Source organism: Protopterus annectens, chromosome 16.part0 (genome assembly GCF_019279795.1).
Source record: "Protopterus annectens isolate FY-2018-M chromosome 16.part0, PAN1.0, whole genome shotgun sequence".
Classification (NCBI taxonomy): domain Eukaryota; kingdom Metazoa; phylum Chordata; order Ceratodontiformes; family Protopteridae; genus Protopterus; species Protopterus annectens.
The window spans coordinates 359,752,920-359,770,661 of NC_056750.1; the positions used below are offsets into that span (position 1 = coordinate 359,752,920).

The 17,742-nt window shown below is 37.7% G+C and overlaps 1 protein-coding gene across 1 annotated transcript in view; it reads right to left on the reverse strand.

Annotated features, from left to right (window-relative positions):
- The window catches only part of VAV2 (vav guanine nucleotide exchange factor 2), a 3,316,635-nt gene that overhangs the window by 477,307 nt on the left and 2,821,586 nt on the right, over positions 1-17,742 (reverse strand). The window contains exon 18 of the mRNA XM_044058536.1: positions 11,395-11,483. Coding sequence (XP_043914471.1) covers positions 11,395-11,483 — 89 coding nt within the window. The remainder of the gene's footprint in view (positions 1-11,394; positions 11,484-17,742) is intronic.

Here is a 17,742-nt window from a genome sequence, read left to right on the forward strand (position 1 = left end):
CTGTTCTCAGTTTTTGACAGTTACAGTAATGAAAAGCAACACTTTAGCTGGATAAAACCCAACAGCACTTACCAGTCAATTTATGCAGCGCACTGCTCATTTCCTGCTCTTTATAAAAAAAGATTTCTCCAACGACTAAATGTAAAAGAGTTTCACTGTAACTGTCAAGTGTATTGCACAGCGCACTCCTGACTTCATCAAGGTATTCTCTGTATATAAAATTATGGGTAGCAAGTAACACTGAAAACTACAGCATACCGTCCACCAGTGCTATAAAAGCAGTAACATTTTCCTCTAAAGAAAAGTAATTCAATAATAGAAAAGTGTACAGTGGGACCTTTATGATCTGTGCTAGGGAAAAAGAGAATGAAACTGATAAGTAATTAAGGATTTCTGAACATTAAACTACATCTAAGTGTTTATTACTGAGAGAAAAAGCTCTGGGCTATGATTAACTAAAGCGGAGGGTGGAGCTGTTTTGTACTGGCTTGGTTCCAGTTAGGTTGCTGTCAGGTAGCCACAGACCTTAAAAAGGGATCTGTTCCAAGTCCTGACAGCACTCTTTAGCATGTAGATTTATTTATTTCATTTTCTTGGACGAGGATCATGCTACCTGATCTAATGGCCTTTTTTGACAGAAAACAGAGCAATGCACACAAAAGACAAAATACTAACATGCACTTAAACACTATATACTGACATAACAATGCCACCATATTAGAACAAAATCAGAGAGAAATGTATCTTCTTAGTGTATAATAACAGTTCTAATCTGCATCTTGCTTTGTTTTATAAATATTCATAACAAAAAATAGTGGTGCTGGGAAAAACTGAGTACAGCTATTGACTGGCAATCCAACAAGACAGAAAATAAGGCAGAGAGAGAAAAAAGGGAAGCAGGAAATAAAGGATTTGGCTGTCTCTGTGTTATACTCTTCTGAAAACTTGAGTGAGAGAAGGCCAGTGGGCTATTTGAAAGTGCACAAGCTGCTATACTGCAATCTACCTCTTCAAAGGAAGGGAAAATCACTGATCTGTCTTTTAAAGATCCATCAATGTCCATCAACAAGTCCAAACTATCTAAAACTGACCTCAGTGCAACAGGAAACATGATAACCCACTAAATTTCAGATAATCTAAAAAATCGGTAGATCCAAGAAATCAATATGTAATCTGCAACATGCAAACTGCCCGAATACAAAATGCAAGAGGCATAGTGTGGGACAGTTCTCACAACTCAATGATGAGCAAAAAGGATTAAAAAATAAACTAGTTTGAGAATGCATTACCAAAAGACAGCAAGGCAGAAGTTTGATACAGAAATCTTTGATCTTCAAAAAAAAATGACATGAAAATGAGTGACTTCTGTTGCATGTGTATGAAATTCAAGACTGCGGTATCATAGAGAATTCATCTTATTTCAAAATGCTACAATCAATGCAAACATGAACAGGTAAAAGCAGGAATGGTGGAGGTGCACACCCCACATATCAAGGAAAAGCAACAGGTGAAGCTCTCAGGCAAATATGCTTTAGACAGGCTTACAGCAAGTTTTTGATATTTGTTTTTTTACTGTGACTCACTGTTCTATGTCTCAAGTTTTCGGGGTATAAAATTTCTCAGAAAGGCAATTTGGTATATGTAATGGAAGGCATATTACTGACAAACAAATTAGCCACTATGTTATAACGACTGCAGCAGGCTCTCAGTCTGTGCCATGCTCTGAACAAAAGTTGGAGTATAAAATTTCTCAGAAAGGCAATTTGGTACATGTAATGGAAGGCATATTACTGACAAACAAATTAGCCACTATGTTATAAAGATTGCAGCAGGCCCTCAGTCTGTGCCATGCTCTGAATAAAAGTTGAAATACAAAACCTGTCCATAACATTAAAGAGTTTGGCAGAAGAATCCAACACTGCATAAATATCCAAGGACAAAAATATTAATTTCTTAGAAGAACTTAACTAGCATGATGAATCAATGTCTGTTGCCTTCAAGGGAAAAGTTCCTCCACCATTATTGTTACAGTCCGTCAGTTCACTTCAGTATCTTTTGACTATGAACCAGACACCACATCATTTGAATTTAAGTCCTTTCAGGATGTATTAAATAAGTCGACTACCATCAGACAATTTATGGAGGTTCTCCTCACTTAATGGATGGCACCTGCCTATTACTTTAAAGATACCATTTTAAGTTACGTACCCTAAAACCAAACTAATGATGAGGTGACCAACCAACAGGCTCCTTCTCCACTCAGGAAGCTTCCATGCATATTTGGAATTTTTAAATCAGAAAAAAAACTTTATGTGGCTTTCAGAGGAAGACACCATTGTAAAGTAAATGGAATTCACCGAAGAAGTGTTTAACAAAGTGAAGAATGTTTCTCATCATCTCAGTTATCAAGTAACCAGTAACCTGGCAAATTATGTTGCTACAATGATGAGAAAGTCCACAGATCTGCGTAAGACATCTGTAGTACAGAAGGAGATCTCAGTGCTACTTATGGACATGCAACATATTCAGAAGACAAGGTCTCTGATGCAACATCAGATTTGCTCCGATCTAAAACAAATATCCACCCCATTGTAACTTAGTTTTGGAAATTATATAACAATTATAAAGTGAGAATGACAACATCAGGATGAGGGAGAGGTCACTTCAATTTAAGTCTTACTGATGAATACCAGGCTAATATAATTCAAAGTCTAATTATGTAAAATAACCACTTATAAGGGAAAAGTAAATTACAATGGACACCTACCCATGCACTATTTTTCATCTACTACCTATGCCACCCTAATTTTCAATATATCAAAACTGCCATAAGTTAAGCCTTCAGTGACCAGCTCATTTTACAGCTTTTATCAGTCTTAAGTTAAAACCTTACTCCCTTCGCTCTTCTTATCCATTATTTTTGCCTGCAATCCATTCATAAAAATTATTTTATGATGGTTTTGTTAACTGACTAGAATAGTTATTTAATATTATCTTAAATGACCAGAACAGTTCTTTAAAATTAATCTCAGGTTAGGCCTAATTATAAGGCTAAACAGATAAAAATCTGAACCCCATTAATTTCAATGAAGATGCGACAAAAACTGCCATACTGGCACTTAGAAGAAGCCTTTGCAGTTCAGACCGTCAAATGGAGTTACTTTCATTTATGTACTGAGCTTTACAAACCTATTTTGAAGCTTTTCATCTTTACATTTGACACCAATAAAAGTATCCCTGAATAGTTTATGAAAAGATTACTTTTTAAAGGAAAAGGCTGTTTCAGTAACGGATCATAACATGAAGATCATTTGGTTGAAGCTGACCTAAAAGTGGTCCAATGAGTTTTTTAAGCTTTCTACTTGATAAACTGTTCCATAAGGCTTGCAGATATCAAAGTTGGATATGAACAGTTATGGAGAGTGCAGATCCCTGTAACGGGGTCATGGAGGTGTGTGTATGGGGAGGGGGGTTGGTCCCATTTAAAAAAATGCATTAAAAATGTTCTCAGACTTGACGCTAGTCATTCAGTGTCAGCCCAGCAACAGCACTCTATTTATGAGTCATCACGGAGATGATCAAGCTTTATTTTCTTATTAACCATTCTGCCTTTTCATCTTTTATTTTTTGCCTACTATTGCTGATAACTACTTTTAGCAAGGCTTAACAGGATTGCAAACAATTTAGTGATAACTTTAGAAACACACTATACAGTGCAAATCAAAGTCTCAATTCAACTGTAATAACATTTCAGTTGACTATTCAGTATGTCTTATGCACATCTACTTATCAGAGCATGTGGAAATCAGATCATTACTTATGGCCTGCACTTTTCCTTTCAACAAACCTCATTCAAGGAAACAAATTATCAACAGTTAATGAATTCTAGACTACTTTTCCCTTGCAGTGCATTAATTTAGTATTTCCTCTTCATATGTGATATCAAGAGGTAAGTTTCAAATGAGGTAACCAGTGGAGCTCATTAGCAGTTGGCTCCAAGTTTCGTCATTCCCTCTTCCTTTTAATTAAGAGGAACAGGCAGAGGACAAAATATAAAAATTCCAAATGGAAACAATGAAGGACATAAGAATACTGAACTGATCGATCATACATTCATAAGAAACATGTTTGCATCAAGGGTTGAATGCTGTTATGCTCCTCATAAGACATCTAGGAAATCATAATACATCCCTCAAAATGATAACACAGCACTCAAAATAAATGTTAAATGAATGCATTCATGGGTTCATAGGTTCATACTAGGTTATCTGCCCTAGGGCATTTATAAGCCTAGCCAGAGTGTGTTTGGCTTTCGCCACCCATTTTAAATTAATTTTGCTATGCCCTTTTTCGAGGTTAGTATACTGTGCCTCTGTCTAACAGTGACACAGAAGTGATACCCGGTGTAAACCTACGATCTCCCATCCACTCATCAAGATTCCTCTTGAAGAGAGTCAATGAGGGACTCTGCCTAACCTGGAATGGGATTTTATTCCAGAGTGAAGGGAGCATCTGGGTTATGAATCTGTCCCTCCAGCATGTCCTATTTATTTCAGTGCTGAGGTTCAAGTCTCTTGAGCGTAGCTCGATGGGATTTGGATTTTCTGAGGTGCAGCATGTCCATTAATTCCGGGTTGGACATGGCTTTATACGTCAGGCACAGATCGCCTCTGAGCAGGCGGTATGCCACTGAGTAGAGCTGGAGTTTCTTTAACCGGGCAGCATATGGCATCTGTTTGAGCCCTTTGATCCTCTTGGTGAGGTAATTTTGGGGTCTTTCCAGTTGCTGCAGGTGTCTGGTAAGGTACATCCCAAAAGGGGCATTGTACTCCATTATGGGCCTGATGAGGGATGAGTAAAGAGGCACGATGACCTCCCCTGATCTAGATGTGAATCCCTTCATGATTAGGTGGGCTATATAAAATGAATTTTCTAACCACTTTGGCCACGTGGTTGTCAAATGAGAGATTGCTATCAACTTGGGTCCCCAGGTCCACAATTACTTCTTCTGTACTTAATGGATTACCACCTATGTGATAATTTGTGGGCACTTTGTTTTTGTCAAAGGGGATGACTATACACTTTTTGGCATTTAGCTTGAGGACATGGCTCTGGCACCAGTTGTCTGTTTCTATGAGGCCCTTTTGGAGGATGTTTGTGTTGGCTGGAGAGTCGATTATTGCACCCAGTTTGCAGTCATCTGTGAACATGGTCAGCCACAGTCCTTCCGTGTTGGCCTGTACCTCTGAGAAATATATACCGAACAAGAGAGGTCCCAGGACTGAGCCTTGTGGGATGCCACTTGTAACTGGTTTGGAGTCTGACATGGCTCCAGCAATTCTAACCATGTGGGTTCTGTCCTTGAGCCAGTTTGCAACCCATCTAGTGACATAGGGGTTTATATTTAAGCTGGTGAGTTAATCTATAATGCCCAAGTGGGGTATTGTATCAAAGGCTTTTGCGAGGTCCAGGTAGGCTGTGTGGACCACCTTCCCCTTGTCAATGGCCTTGGTGACTATTTCAAAGAAATTGACCAGGTTTAAGAGGCAGGATCTGCCCTTAACAAAGCCGAACTGGGTAGGATCCAGTGTCTGTAGGTCCCCAATATCTTTATTTATGAGGTCCATGATGATCCTTTCCATAGCTTTGCTGACCAAGATAGTCAGGCTTATGGGGCGATAGTTTCCAGGATCCGTTGAGGCACCACCTTTGTGGAGAGGGACCACTGTTGCTGTACGCCACTCTTTGGGTACATATCCTGTAGTAAGGCTGAGATTGAACAGTAGTTTTATGTTTGGGTTTAGCTCTTCTTGGAGTTCATGTAGGATGCAGCCCGGGACACCGTCTGGTCCCATTGATGCTGTGTTTTTTGCTTTAGAGAGGGCGGCTCTTACCTGAGCATCTGAGATCTCAGGGGGGCAGCACTCTGCTGGGATAGATATTTGCCCTTTTCGTGCGGAAGTTTGCGCTGAACCTGTCAGCTAGGATGTTGGCAATGTCTGTGGGTTTGGTGTGTTTTTTGTCATTTTAGACTAATTCTGAGCATATCTGGGAATTCCCACCCAGGTTCCTAACATAACTAAAGAAAGCCTTGTGATTATCCTTAGTGTCCTGTGCAATTTTTCTCTCGAAGCTGGCTTTAGACGATTTTATGAGTGCCCGTATTTTTTTGCTAATATTGATCAGAGATGCCTTCCCTTTTTGGGATTTTGCTCTATCATGTAGTAGCTTCCTCCTTCTATTTTCATAGTTTGTTTATGGCTGGGGTCCACCAGACAGGACGTCTGCCTTTGGAGGATTGGGTCTTGGTTTTATTTGGGATTGCATGATCCATGCATTCCTGAAGGTGTTCATAGAATGTGTTTATAAAGGATTATGCGGTCTGGGCCAGACGGATAACACCAATTGTTTGTCCAGTGCAAGCTCCCTCTCTCTTCCCTGCATATCTACTTGTACTCACATGAGTGTGTGTGTGTGTATACACACATATATATATCTATATATATATATATATATATATATATATATATATACACAAACACACACCATCTATATACACACACAGAGACCCAGACCAAGATGCACACACACCTCTGCATAACATGTTTGACTTTAATACACTGTTGTGATGCAATCAGATTAAGAAATCAGACAAAAGTAAAACTTAAACCTCTTTTCTCTTTGAAATATGGTAAGGTATGGGTAGTGGCATGTATTTCATTACTGATGGTCCATTCCGTCTTCATAAGAGTTATTTGGTCAAGCCTTTTTGTCTCACTCTAACAAAGTTCAGAATGAGCAAGGGTGCAAAGTCACTACTACAAGTGAGGTGACAAAAATGCTTGAAGGTCATAAATCATCGGTCACACTGACACCTTATCATTGTTGACAGCTCTGATACTCTTCACTCCCTACTCATAAGTAGTGGAATGCCAGAAGTAGAGGTGATCTCACAGTGACCCTAAAAGACTGTGAAATCACTGATGGAAAGGTCAAATATTTATCAGTATGATGCAACTTGTGACTTGATTGTTTTTATAATTCTCTGGGGAGATGGTTGTGAGTGTAGAAGATTTCTTTTATCTATTTTCTTCTGAAACATGTGTCACACAAAGTCAGGCATGGGTCCAACAGATTGATTTGTTTATGCGGGCAATTCTGCAATTATATAAATAAATACAGACTCTTACAATAAAATATTTTGTATATACACACCCAGTGTTTGGTGTGGCGAGTAAAATTTAATTGATTCTTTTTACCATTTGTCCTGGAATTAACTTTTTTTTCCAATTTATAGTAACTGAATCTGGTATTTCACTTAACTGTTGTTTATAAGAAGCTGGTATGCTTAAGTTCGTGGGGACTAGCCAAATAAAAGGATATATATGGTGTTCTTATCAGTAAAATGCTGCAAGTTCTGTTTTGATTTGTACCTATTTTTCTTGCTGTTTTGGACCAAGCTCTTCACTGACCATCTAGCTCAGCCTTCCTGACTTCCAAATGAGCCCATTCTTTCCAAGGGGTGACATATCTATGGCCTATGTATTACCAGGAATGAGAGCTGAGCAAACTGGAAGTGAAATCTATTATGCATACAGTAGGGAGTTGATTTTTATTTTAAGCCCTACTGTTTCCTTTGTGCGTGCATGAAACATCCACAAAGTTAGGCAAGGAATGGGCTGATGCTATATGCATTCATGCTTTTGTATGATGTAATCAAAAGCACTGTCCCCTTGCAGAAATCACCCCCACTGTGATACCAGGATCTTCCTTGGGTGAAGGCAGCAGGTAAAGCCTCACCATTCCTTTCTTCCCTCAACGTGAGACTGAACAAAAGCCCCAGCTGTTAAGCAAACTAGGGTTGCCTTTGTTATTATTGGGACGTTACTGCCTTTGTTATTATTGGGACTTTATCCTACCATGCCAAGACAGCTTGCCTTTGATTGGTAATGTTTCTGTTGTTTTCTGCTAACTAAAAGTATGACTGCTACTGTGTGTTCACTTTAAGTTTGTATAGCACTGTTTCATTTATGTAATGTCATATTTTTTACTCTGTTTCTGCACTGCTCCTCCACTGACCAATCAATTTCTCCCTCTTGGCTGCCCTACTGTCCCATTCACTCTCTTTGGTGAGAGCCCTATGGCTAATTATCTCCTTGGGGATGGCAAGTAAGTAGACTACTACTGCAGGGCTGTCACCAATAAAAAGGAACATGCCTTTTCTTTTTAAGGCCTTCTGCCATGGTGCATGCCCAGCAACCTGCTCAGAGCTAGTATGCAATGGGAATCAGTGAAAGTGTCACTCACTTCTGCAAGTGCTGCAACTCTCTCAAGAATACCTTGCCCCCTCTTGAATCCAGTGGTCCTGTTTAGTGTCCAGTCTCTGTTATGGGCATTTACATAGAACCATACGCCCTGGGCATGTGCCTCATACTCTTCCCCGAAAGACAGGTGAGCAGTCTATTCTGAATCACTCTTCTCCAACTCCTATAAACCCCTGAGCCGCTGACTGAACTTTTTTTTTGGATTTTGGATTGTAGTGAAGGCTTTAGCCTTTTATGCCATCACAGCTATTGATATTTCATTTTCTTTAAAGGTTTACTGCAAGTTTTTTTGTTAGGCAGGTATAATTAGGTTGGTTTTCTGGTAGTTGTAGAGGCTTTTGGTGGTCAAGTTTACAAAGTTAGAGAAACAGAGGTGTCAGTAATAGCTATGCACTGCAGTTTTCCATATTTAATCTGTTCTGATGGTTTGCATCACCAGAATAAGGTATAAATATAAGGATGAATGGGAACATTCTGTGTGGTTGCCTACATTACAGAATGAATGGAATATGTAATGAAACCTGGTGCAGTTCGTTCTTTCCCACTTTCAGTTTGTTAATCAGTACTCATTCATTTCTCTTGTTTTATCCTAGCTTTCATTTATCCCTCAGCATTTTTAAATCATATGTGCAATTTAAATGAGCTACACATTTCTTTCTCTCTCACTTTTCTAGACTTGGATTCAATAAACTAGCTGAGAATGTTACAGTCATGCAATTTTACACATGACAGAAAACACAGTGAAGTTTCTCTCAAATTTAAAATGGTCTGCCTTGTTCTATTGATTTCGCTTCACCTTCTTCACTAATGTTTAAATGTATTTGTTTCCTCAGCTACTTTTTCTTGTTTTCAATGTGTGTGCATCTTTAGCACACCTGCATTTTAATTCTGTCTGCAGTGTACACAATTATTTTGCTCTAGAACAATTTGTAGTTAGTCATTCCATAAAATAATCTAGTGCAGATCTTGTCCCAAACTCTATCTTCTGATTCTGTCCAAGCTGCTTGTCCAGCATACACAAAGAATATTATAATCTCTTTCTGTAAATTATATAGCTCATCACCATTTCTTCCAAAATTGCAGGTTACATAAAAAATAAATAGCCCTTAGCAAATGAACCACTCAATAATTTAGCCTCATTCAAGTTGCTGTTTAATTAATCCAGGACAAAAGCATCAAGGCAAAGGGATAGGCCAGCTTTCTAAGCTGCAGCAGCTCCCAGATATTATGCATACAGAAAGTGCCACTGTGATCTTACATCTGATAAAATCAGGTTCACGTCTCTTAATATAATCTGCTAAATTACAGCATCAGAACAGGTATAAAAAAGCCTAGTTAATGAACAATAGAAAGAGAACACACAACAAAAGATGTGCATACTTTCCAAATGAGAAACAGTATAAGGGAAAGTAGGCACTGGGTAATTAAAAGTACAGTGTTCTGCTCTCTCTCTCTCTCTATATATATATATATATATATATATATATAGATATAAGGAGTTTGTACAAAATGGTTAAATGTTAGTGATGCTTGACATTACGAGTTATATTTAGTTATCAACCAAGTTCTAACGCCAGTTGCAAAATCATATATATTCATTACCTTATATAACCCAGTAATATAAATACACACAAGCTTACATATTTAATGCAACAAATAAGAAAACAGTGCTTATTTTTCTTTATTCTAAGCACAACATGGAACATATAATTTTAACTTAATATACAACATAAAATTCTGCATAAAAATTTAGTAACTAAACAAAAAATTTAATTTAAACATATGAGAGCCAAAAAACAGACTCTCTCCTAAAAATTCCAATTCTGACTAATGCCATGTGGTTAAGATTTGACACTCTTATGGTTCACATTTGATTCATGGTCAGATAACTGTGTCTGGCAGTTAGTATGGACAAAGCAATTAGCTGTTAACAATCATCTTCCTGTAGCACTGTCTGGTTAAGTTACTTACTCCATTAGCCTACTGTGTGAATGTGAGTAAGTAACTTAACCAGGCAGTGCCAGTTGAGAAATACGGCTAACCTCCTCAATGACTTGCTAGACCTGTATGAGCCTATCAAATTAAGGAGTTTTAGGGACCTTCAGGAGGAGGCCTTAGCTCTGCATACCCATATCAGGGAAGACAGTTAATTCCACAGCTAGGGCTATGAAGATGACAGAAAGCCTACCTGAGGTTTAGGAAAGGTTTGGGGCAGGGCAGCAACTAAGCAGCAGGGGACCAAGAGTTCTTGCAAAAAAGACAGGCCTCAGACTGTGTGGGATACAGAAAGTTAGAATAGATCTTTAACAGTGACCAGCATGAGCGCAAACCTTACTACACAGGGTTAATATTAATGTATAAAGAAACTCTACCAAAATTCCTGGCTGCAGAATTCTGCAATCACTTTAGCCATGTTAAGTTGTCAAGCACAAAGCAAATGGCATTAGAGGAGTTCAAGTGGAAAGGAGCAATAGCACAATTAGGATCACAGTGCCACAGAGGAATAAGGTGCTTGATGTAGATGACAGTTCTCTGATGGAAACAGGATGGCATGTTGATTAATGACAGGCTGTCATTATATGCAACAAGGATGTGTAGAAATTAAGAAAAACTAATGCAAATATACACAGGGCAATTTTACATCTAGAAAATAGATATTTATTCACTTTTTTCTTTATCATGTTTGTAACGTTGCACCTAATGATGATCGTCCTGAGATGCTTCCTGTGCAGGCCAATGGCAGACTGTAAGTGAAAGGAACTAGGTGCATACTACTTCCTCTTTTTCGGTATTCTGCCTATTTCTTTAACTAAACCATGACTGTCTTAACAGACTATGAGAAAGGTACTTAAAAGAATGAATTTAGGGGTGTGACTTTCATTAAACAACTCAGTGCCAGTAAAGCAAAAAAATAGTTTATTTTTGTTTCTTTTTTAGCTACTGGAACAAATAAAATGTTAAGCATTCATAAAAAAAAACATAGTGAATGTATCTGTATAAGAACAACAAACTCCTGTATAAGTGAGCTACAAATCTCACTAATAAAAATAAGTGGTTCAAACCAACTTACTTATTTTGCACTGCGGTATACTTTCTAAACATTCTTTATGGGCTCCTGTGCCACATTTTGAACAAAGATATCCCTGGTAGAAAATGCCTCTGCAAATCAAGAAAACAAAATTAGTCAGAATTGCATATTTTTTACTTAAGAACACAGGATCTTGGATGCCACACAGACTCAGTTTTATTATGTTTTTGCATATTGGTTTGGGTGAACAGGATACTTATTTGGATTTGTATATCCATGGAAAGCATTGAGAGCCAGCAGACTTGTAGCTTAAACCATTAGCTCAAAAGCATAATAAAAAAAGAGACAGACCGGTTTCAGCTATAAAAATTACAGAGCCTTCTTTATTGGCAACTAATAAAAGGTGGGCTCGTTAACATCAGGGAATCCACTTTTGATTCCATATTTTTTGCTTTCTAAGCTGTTTAAAACTGTTTTGGACTCTTGGAATCATTGGGCGCCAATTTTTGGATCAGTTTATGCTTACTAGGGGCATGTGTTAAAGGAGTTTGTACTTCAATTATAACTCTACAAGTGACATTCATTATACTCTTTTGGGCATACAAAGGGCTTTTTGCAAGTCACACTGGACATTTGAACAGTATGCATTATAAAGTATACAGCTTTTCTACCTAAAGACTTCTTGAGAATCAACAAAAGGTGGGTTCATTTACATCAGGGAATCCACTTTGACTTTACTTTTTTGCTTGTCAAGCTGATTTAAACTGTTTTGTACTCTCGGAAGCACTGGCTGCCATTTTATGGAATAGTTATTGCTCATTGTGGGGCGCGTGTTTGAGACTTTTGTATAATTTTGGTGAAAGGCTAACATATTGTACTGGAACAACTCTGATGCAAGATATATTTTGGATTAATACTCTCGGGGAACGTATTTTGCTTCAACTTTGTGAAATATACATGAATAAGTAAATATACAAGGGCCGAATGGTCACTGATAGATATTGTGTACATTAAAATGCTTTTTCCCAATAGACTGTGTGTACAGTGAAAGGAAATGTGCAAGGCCAAACAGCAGTTTTCAAAATAATATGCTTGCTTTGCAAGAACAGTTATGTTCAGCTTAGATATTAATAACATATAGCTGTGGACAATACTGTAAATGCATCCTGTTATAGAAAAAAAGGAAGTTGACTTTCTTAGCTTTCTGATGCAGAATTAAATAAATAAAATGTGGACAGGTCAAGTGACACAAGGATGACATGGAGAAACTTTTGTGAAGTCTTCAGATACAGCAGGGACCAAAAAAGGGCATGAAATAACCATGGGCTTTTTCATGACACAGACAGAAACCATAAGAACAAGTCACAAGGACATTAAAAATAACATTGGTTGAAAAGAGTATATAAACTGGACAGTATGTTTCATTCAGGGGTGACATTTTAGACTAAGCGTGCCTTAGTCTATTCATCTGTCTAGCTGTGTTATAATAGAATTGAAGCAGCTCTGACAGAATGAACTGTTTGGCAAGAATTTGTTCTGAGACAAATAAAGAATAACAGATACAGCAGTATGGAGTTTGTCTGGTCTACTTCAGTGACATTTCTTCAGAGGCAAAATAAAGACTTCTGCTTGACATTTCTTCAGAAAAGAAAGAGATACATTCTTCAGTGGACATTTCTTCAGTGGCGAGCCTTGGCCAGTGACTGTGACCATACATCTGTTACCAGCAGTTAATATTGCAGAGGGATCCCTACTACTTACTATGTTAGTTCAACAGACTAACAGTTCCAGCTTCCCAAAGCAATAATAAAATTATGCAATGCAAAAGAAATATGCTTGTTTCTAATACAAGGTTTTGCCTTGTAAAGCAAGGGTTAACTTGACAAAATTTTGAAATGCTTGTGTGTAACTGCAAGACTGACAACTTGTTTAAGGAAGCATAAAAACAGTTAAAAATATATAAGTAATAATGGCTATGTGTCTAGGTGGGGTACTATAATTTCCGCATTAATTGCTCTTATCGTCATTATAAGATTTGTTTTAATAAAAGTATTAATCAAGTAACAGTTGTTGGTAATGTAACATTCTTTAAAAAATAGCATTGAATGTAAGGGATTCGTATGTTGCAACAGACCAAGGGATTCAAAGTACTAAAGATCATATTTTGTTGTAAATTGTCTTACAATTTTCATGGGTATTAAATAAAATGAAGTGGGAAATAATAGATATTGTGTAAATGAAAATGCTTTTCCCCAATATACTGTGTGTACAGTGAAAGGAAATGTGCAAGGCCAAACAACAGTTTTCAAAATAATATGCTTGCTTTGCAAGAACAGTTATGTTCAGCTTAGATATTAAGAACATATAACCGTGGGCGATACTGTAAATGCATCCTGTTATAGAAAAAAAGGAAGTTGACTTTCTTGGCTTTCAGATGCAGAATTAAATAAATAAAATGTAGACAGGTCAAGTGACACAAAGATGACATGGAGAAACTTTTGTGAAGTCTTCAGATACAGCAAGGACCATAAAAGGGCATGAAATAACCATGGACTATTTCATGACACAGACAGAAACCAGAAGAACAAGTCACAAAGACATAAAAAATAACATTGGTTGAAAAGAGTATATAAACTGGACAGTATGTTTCATTCAGGGGTGACGTTTTAAACTAAGCATGCCTTAGTCTATTCATCTGTCTAGCTGTGTTATAATAGAATTGAAATAGCTCTGATAGAATTAACTGTTTGGCAAGAATTTGTTCTGAGACAAATAAAGAATAACAGATACAGCAATACTGAGTTTGTCTGGTCTACTTCAGTGACATTTCTTCAGAGGCAAAATAAAGACCTCTGCTTGACATTTCTTCAGAAAAGAAAGCGATACATTCTTCAGTGGACATTTCTTCAGTCACCATCTTGTTGGACTTGGTTATAGTTCATTTTTTAGTACAGGAGGAACATTGGGGACTCAATTTACGAACAGCTAATGGCGGAATCAGCAGTATACTGTTGCCAAATATCGTATTGGGTTTGGATTTACAGTTTCAGAACTTTATACTTGCTTTTGAAGCTGAAGTATGAAATCTGTTTCGCTATGGGCATTTAAGTAAATTATGATTCTTTTCACAAATTCGTTTTTGAGTTAATCAGACCATATATATTTTTACTTGGGATCATTTTTCTTATCCTCATGTATTAAATTGGACTTCATTAGTATGTGGATTAGTTTAACTGCTGTTGGGATAATTTTGATTGTATGAACATATTTGTGGTAGGATTATAATACTTATATAGCCAGTAGTGTTTAACTGTTCAGGACAGGATTTATAACATATTTACAGCAATATTTATGACTTATTGTAATATATACTAGCTATTAACTCCAGCACTAATTGTGCTTTGGGACTGTGGATTTGTGAACCTGCATTATTGGTTTATAATTGTTACACCTTTTGGAAGTCATTCATCTTTTTTTCTGTGTATTTTATATAATTATTTTTCATTTCATGGTGTTTATGAGCCTACACCTAATATTACATTTATATATTATTCTGGGAACATCTTTGCATATCATAACAAGATTCCTTAGTTGGGTTTTGACCCAACCTCTGGGACCTTATCATTAAAACTAAAAATTAAAAAATGTTTTCCTTATCACAGATGAGCTATACCAAAGGGTAAAAATCCTTGGCAGGAAGTATATTTACATTGGCAGGGCCAATTTCATTATTACTATTAATACCCATTTAGATGTTGGACATATGACTTTCATCAGCCTTTCTTGATCCATGGTCTGACTTCTTTTGGATGGTAACAAATGTTTATGAATGGCAAGGGCTATTATAGTTCATGATTGACTATGGTGGAGATCATGGATATGCAGACTATGGGCTTAGCACTGCTTAAGAATAAAGGTCAGTGGTCTTTTGAGTGATTCAATAGCAGGGGCTAATATTGTCCTAAGTCTCAATAAATGTTGGATATTTATATAAACACTTTATAACTGCAGAGTTACTGATTGGAGTAGTTCACAGTAGTTAAACTGAGCGTTGAGATGTAGCACTGCTTAAACAAGCTCATTGAGGAGCAGGGGGTAATATTGTCCACACTCGACCATTTCTTATTGGATTAGTACATGAACATAGCATTGCTGTAAGGGTTGCCCATTGCTTAATTAATTATATGATTTAATATTTATATGACAAGAATTTTGAAATAATAGTGCAGGAATTTTTCTTGACCACTGGATCAAGTTTAGGCTTTCTGAATACTCCAATTGGGGTATTTATCATATATTCATAGTTCCAACACCTGGTGTTAGTATAGGGGATAAATAGAATTTATTTTAAGTGCTGATTATTGACCACCAATGGATCATACTAACCTGCTGCAGGGTTTATCCTCATACAGGGATGATTTGGCCATATTTTGCCTTGGCAACATAGTTAATCAAAATGGGCCTGAGGATTTGGTTTTGGAAAATACATGTGAAGCACAGTTCTGCAAACTAAACAAGTGTATGAGGTCCCTTCAGACCAACGTATGGCATTCTAAGCTTTTCAAGGCATATCTAACCAAGGGCATTTCACCACGGGTGCTGAGGGTACGTATACAGCCATTAGTTCAAAATATTGACACCACTTTTACAGAACAATGGGCTGTGGCTCAACAAAGAGCTTCCATGGGTTTTGTGGAAACCTTAGCCTCTCATTATGAGAGAACTACTGATAAAGATATATCAGAAATCACACAAATGTGTTCATAGGTAGGTACTAGGCTATCGGCCCTGGAGCCTATACAAGCCCAGCCAAAAAGGTACCCTGGCTTTTGCCACCCAAGAAAATTATTTTCCTGTGACACTGTCGAGCAGAGCCACAGAGGTGATCCCCAGGGTGAATTTCCTATTTCCCATCCAATCATCAAGATTTTTCTTGAAGAGTGCTAATGAGGAGCTTTGTTTGATATAGATAGGTAGTTTATTCCAGAGTATGAGAAGTCTCTGGGATAGGAATCTATCCCTCTGGCATGTTCTGTTTAATGTGGTGACAAGGTTTAGGTCCCTAAAGCATGTAGCTCGGAGGGATTGGGATTTCTTTAAGTGGATCAGAAATTTGAAGGACAGAAAACCTACAACACTGGTCTTAGGAAGATTAGCCAGGATTTGCTAACCCTGCAGCAGCAATTGAAAGACAGAAAAATGAGAAAGTTCCATAGGGTTCTAGATAACTATGAGGGTGGGCATCCTTTTTCTAGCAATAAGCACGTCAGGTTCGAGCAAACCCATAGGAAGGTGGTTAAAAGGAAAAGACCAAGGTCCATTTTAAAAAAGCCTTCCTCATCCAGTTATGATACTTCTGGTGAGTCCTCGTCAGGTTTAGAGCCTGTTGCACAGCATGCCCCAGATTCCCCAGCCTCCAAAAGAAGCAATGCACCGATACCTTTAGGGCCAGGCAAAGGAGAGGGGGCAGGAAACATCACAATGGTGGACAATATGGAGGGATTGTTGAAACTGATGGCACCCACCCAAGTTAAAATTTTGAATACAGGTCTTAATTTTATACCTGGCTTTTATGTGTCTGAAGATACATTTGCACAAGATATTACCTCATTTTGTAGATTACTTAACTTCAGATTATTTTTTTCAGACAGCACCTAATACTGACTCGCAGGATGGATTCATATACCACAAATTAAATTTCATGTCACCAATGCATCATAATGTGTTAATGTTTCAAAATTGCATTCACAAAGATCTGCATTTTAACTTTAGGGCGTTGGGTGCCAAATCAAACAATCTGTCAAATACCAACATGGATGCTATCCATGAACTAGAAACAAACCATGATTTAACAATTTTGCCTGCAGATAAAGGCGGGGCAGTGGTGGTACAGGATTGGACCCAATACAAAACAGAAGCTATAAGACAGCTAACTGACAGTTGTTATTATATCCATATGAAATTGGACCCAACTCCTGGCTTCAAGAAACAAATCAATTAGTTTTTGGCATCCACCAAGAATGAGGGAATCATTACGGACAACACATTGCATCACCTCACGGTGCCCAACTCTTCCAGTCAGTATATATATTTTCCATCTAAAATACACAAGAACTTGGAAAATCTACCTGGTAGACCTATAGTTTCAGGTAGGGGTTCTATCACTGAACCATTATCCCACTTTCTGACACAGCATCTCAAACCACTTCTCAAATGGGTTAGGGCCCGTATCCAAGACACTAGGGAATTCCTTAAAGTTATTTCGGAGATACAACTTGAACCAGGGTGGTTGCTTTGCACCCTAGATGTTTCTGCATTGTACACTAACATCCCTCATTGGGCGGGCCTGGAAGCACTAGAATACTGGTTATACAAGTCATAGTTGTACCA